We start from the raw sequence: 4199 nt of genomic DNA, 5'->3' as shown, positions 1-4199 counted from the left end.
GAAGATACCAGCTTGGACATGGTGAGGTGGGCTCGGTGCTGGGCATCAGGAGAAGCTCTGAGGGCGTTCTTGTGGCATGGAAGAGTGCAAAGATGGCAACAGTGGAACCAGCTCCAGCTGCTGCCTTCTGCAGCTTCATGGTACAGCAAAGGTCACACAGAGGTTCCCTGTGGTAGAAGGAGTGATGGGCTGAGGAGGTCTGCACACAGCAGACATGCTGGATGGCCTGGCTCTGATTGCTCCCTGGCTTTGATTGTGGCACTCAGATTGTGGATACTGACAGGGTGCCCCTGCCTCATATGTCCTCAGATACAACTGTAAAGAGTCAGAGGTTGACACTGTAGGCACAGCTGCAGCTCCCCAACCCTTTGCCTATCACATGTTCTGAAGTAATGCTTTTCTCATGGCACTCATCTTTGCAGTTCCCTGAAAAGAAGCTCTCCAGAAAACACTATTTTTAAATGAGCTGCTGGCAGGAAAAAATGCATTTTTTCAGCTTACAAAGGGCTTATATTTTAAAAATATGCCAACCTCTTGGTTCTCTGTGGTGTGAGTAGCTGCACATCTATGTGTACCCTGCCTTTCAACCTCCTGTTGGGGGGCAACCACAAGCATTTTTCAGGATTAACTGCCTGTAGACTCGTGCCTATCCCATCAGGTGTCATAATTGAAGAACACTTCTCTTTGTGGCATGGGTCTGGCTTTTCTCACCTCCTTTGGTTCTGCCCCCGGTCTCTGATTGCACATAGCTGTGAACCAGCGGAGCTGTGATGGTTGTGAGGAGACCCTGCCAAGAATGCCAGAAGGAATGTTGGGGCTGGAGGTGGTGGCTTTGGTTTCTTACCCCAGGAAGAGATCCTGACTCTTCCTCACCCACGGGACCTTCTCAGGAAGGCAGTGAACATGGGGCTGATTGCTCCAGCCCTCGCACTTCATGCCACCACATGAGAATCTTAGACTCTGAAGGACAAGTTCTGTTTCCTACCCATGCTGCTTGAGGATCCCAAGAAGCTGTGGCTGCCCTATCCCTAGAAGTGCTCAAGGTCAGGTTGGATGAGGCTTTAAGCAACGTGTTCGAAGTGAAATGTCACAGAATCACTTAGGTTATAAAAGACCTCCAAGATCATCAAATCCAGCGTTTGACTGATAATCAACATTTTCAAAGAGACCATGGCAGTAAGAGCCACATCCAATCATTTAGTGAACACCTCTGGGGACGGTGACTCCACCACCTCCCTGGCTAGCCCATTTCAGTGTTTGACAATGCTTTCTCTGAAGAAGAATTTCTTCTGAATTCCAGGGAGGCCTGGAACTAAATGATCTTTAACATCCTTACAACCCAAACTATTCCATGATTCTATCATCCCACGATCCCGGGAAGAACGCAGCATCCCCAGAGGACCCGAGAAGACGGCAGGTGACGGCTGCAGAAGCAGGAGCAGCCTAAGCTACCCTTGCCCACTCGGGCACCGACGCCCCCCACTCCCGGAGGGCACGGCGGCGGTGGGGGCGCCGGGAGGAGCGCGGCAGCTGCGGGGCCGGGCGGGCCGCGGGCAGCCCCCGCCGCGGGCAGCCCCCGCTGCGCTCCTCCCCGGCCGCTCTTATTGTGAAAGGAGCCTCGGCGCAGCGGCGGCCCGTGCTCCCCGCCCCGGCCCATCCCGCTCCCGCTCCCGCCTCCCGCTCCCGGCCCAGCCGTGACCCCCGGCCGCCGCCGGGCGGTGGGCGAGGCTCAAGAAAACACACTGCTACGGGCGGGCTCGGCTCGCTCGGGTCTTGTTTCTTTTTCTTTCTCGCACGGGGGAGCGTGGGTCCCGTCCGGGCATCTCTGCGGGGAGCGCTCACTTCACCTTCTGGAAAACCTGGACGCAGACCTCGTCTTCAGCAGTCATGCGCTGGGAGAAGGGAGGCGAAAGAGGAGTTTAGGTTGGATCCCCTCCTGTCTCTCCACAGTTCTGCCAGCCCTCCCGCTGCCGGCTGGAGCCCCGCAGGCCACACGCTGATGCACTGCCGACCCTCCCAAAGCCCCTGAGGGTCTGGCTGCAGGGCAGCGAAAGGACATCGCCTTTGTTGAGCTGTTTAACTTTCGAGTTTAACTTTTAAACCCTGGAGGCGGATGTTTGTGTGAAGCGGTGGCTGCCCCCCGCAGAGCCGGGGATGAAGTCTGAGAGAAGGTGGAAGGAAACGGCAGGGCTGGCTCGGAGCCATCAGCACCCACACTGTGTCCCCCCCCACTCGCTGTGACTGGGATTTTGCAAGCTGCGCTGGACCCCTCCTCACCAGATGCAGCTGGTCTCCCTCCAACCAGTGCCTCCAGCCTCGGTTCCTCTTCTCTCCGAGCTGCTCGCACACCAGCTGATCCCCCTCCCAGGACACGGTAGTCTGAAGGGAAGGAGAGGGGGACACGGTCCTGAGACAAGTGGATCGGGGTGATACATGTTTCCAGCGATGACACTGGCTGTTCCTCTCCGACACAATGTCAAATGCAGTCCCTGATCTGGTGTCTCTTTAGTGTTTCCTTGGGACAGATGGTCTTTGTGGGAGGTGAATGACCCTCTGGCTTCCAAATGCAACAACAGAGTTCTGCCAAGTGGCCTGACATTCTATCTTTTCAGGGCTTTGCTCCAGAGGATAATATCCTCCGGATCCCAAAGAACTGGTTTCTGGCTCTTTGCTGCTCATTCTCTTTGCAGTGAGTGATTTACTCATAGAACCACTTAGTCCTGGACCTGCAGGGGCATGCCAGCTCTGGGCTTGGTTCTCACCTGGGTATTGAGTTAAAAAGCTGAGCAAGTCCCTGAACTCTTTAGCACACCCCAGTCCCCTGTGAAACTGCACTGCTTGGGTTTCTCACCTGGCACTTGCGTCCATCCACAGGTCCCAGGTCTTCCTCAAACTGGACTCCCAGGTCGAAATCCATAACATAGTCCCGCAGGGAGGTGATAGTGCGGATGACCATGTGATCTCCCGTGTGGATAATCTCTTTGTCCGGCTTCAGCAGGCAGACCAGCTTTCGCAGGACCACGTTGATATCTAGAGGATGAGAGGGAGGGGAGATGTGTGGACCACCTGGGCCCATCATCCAGAAGAGTTCCTCCACTCCTTTAGCCAAGGAGCATCAGCCATAGTACTTTTCCTCTCCTAACGCAACGCAGAAGCGATGGTCCTTCTAGGAGACAGAAGGACCAGAAGGTTCCCAGTTCTCTTCCTCTTTCCCACTCTTAACTTTTTGGAGATACAAAACGGAACTAAAGCGGGGGGGGGGAGGGAGCGTTACCTAAAGCCCGCAGGTAATTGTCCATGTTCTCTTGGGAGACGAAGCGGTAATAGCCGGTGAGGTTGGGAGGCATGCCGGGGCAGAGGGACGCGGCGGACGGTGCGGAGGAGAGAGCGCAAGCGGCCGGGCAGCAGCGGAGCCGGTTCCGAGCTGTCTGGCCGGGCGGGCCGGTGGCTGTCCCGCCGTGCGGGGGGCGCTGCGGGGCGGACCGGTGCCCGCGCCCCCCGCCGCAGTAAGAGTCCCCGCGCCGGGGGGCGCGGAAAGGGCCGGGACGGCCCCTGCTCCAGCATCTCCGCCTCGGCTGGGCAGGACGTAGGGACGGCGGGTTACCTCCTCACCCTCCGCCCTCCTCGGGGACTGCTCCTATTAAACTCTGGACTTCCAACCAGCGGCAAGGAACCGTCCCTCTCCGGCCCTTCCACACACCGTGGCGCCGGTGGCTGCGAGCTTCGTCGGAGCAGTGCCCCGGCCTGCGCTCCCCACGGTGCGGACACCCCGTCGAGGAGAGGCAGGCTGGCAGCTCCGCCCTGCCGAGCCCGGGCTCGGTCTCCGGGTGCGGTCTGCAGCCCCTCGCTCCCCCTCCCCCGCATCCCCCCGATCTCCACGCCCTCCACGTCCCTGAGCAGCCGCCCCTGTGTCGAAGCTTCCCCCCTCCCCGGGCAGGGGCCCGCAGCCGTCGCCGCGCTCCGCGCACTGCCTGGCCCGCAGTGGGGAGGCGAGGAGCGGCCGGCGCGCCCCGCCTGTATCCCCATCCCGTATCCCGATCCCGCATCCCCGTCCCGCGGCACCTGGCGCGGCGGCAGCGCGCATTGGCTGCGCCCCCCGCCGCCCGTGACGTCATGCTGCAGTGCGGGGCGGGGCCGGGCGGGGCCGGAGCGGCTGCCGGCGGTGCCGCCGTCCCTGCGCGCCGCCGCGGGAGCGAGGG

The 4199-nt window shown here is 59.7% G+C and overlaps 1 protein-coding gene across 1 annotated transcript; it reads right to left on the bottom strand.

Annotated features, from left to right (window-relative positions):
* Positions 1–1757: 1757 nt before the first annotated feature.
* RBP5 (retinol binding protein 5) lies at positions 1758–3624 on the bottom strand. Its single transcript, XM_041410959.1, has 4 exons — positions 3275–3624; positions 2852–3030; positions 2278–2379; positions 1758–1892 (listed from the first exon to the last, which is right to left on the bottom strand). Exons 1-4 carry the CDS (start codon positions 3345–3347, stop codon positions 1839–1841), a joined length of 408 nt encoding a protein of 135 aa, XP_041266893.1. The 5' UTR covers positions 3348–3624; the 3' UTR covers positions 1758–1838.
* Between the last annotated feature and the right edge of the window lie 575 nt (positions 3625–4199).

This window comes from Onychostruthus taczanowskii, unplaced genomic scaffold, assembly GCF_017590055.1.
Source record: "Onychostruthus taczanowskii isolate IOZ18803 unplaced genomic scaffold, ASM1759005v1 scaffold34, whole genome shotgun sequence".
Lineage (NCBI taxonomy): Eukaryota > Metazoa > Chordata > Aves > Passeriformes > Passeridae > Onychostruthus > Onychostruthus taczanowskii.
The sequence above is the reverse complement of the archived record's forward strand: the minus strand, read 5'-3'. Positions and strand labels throughout refer to the sequence as shown.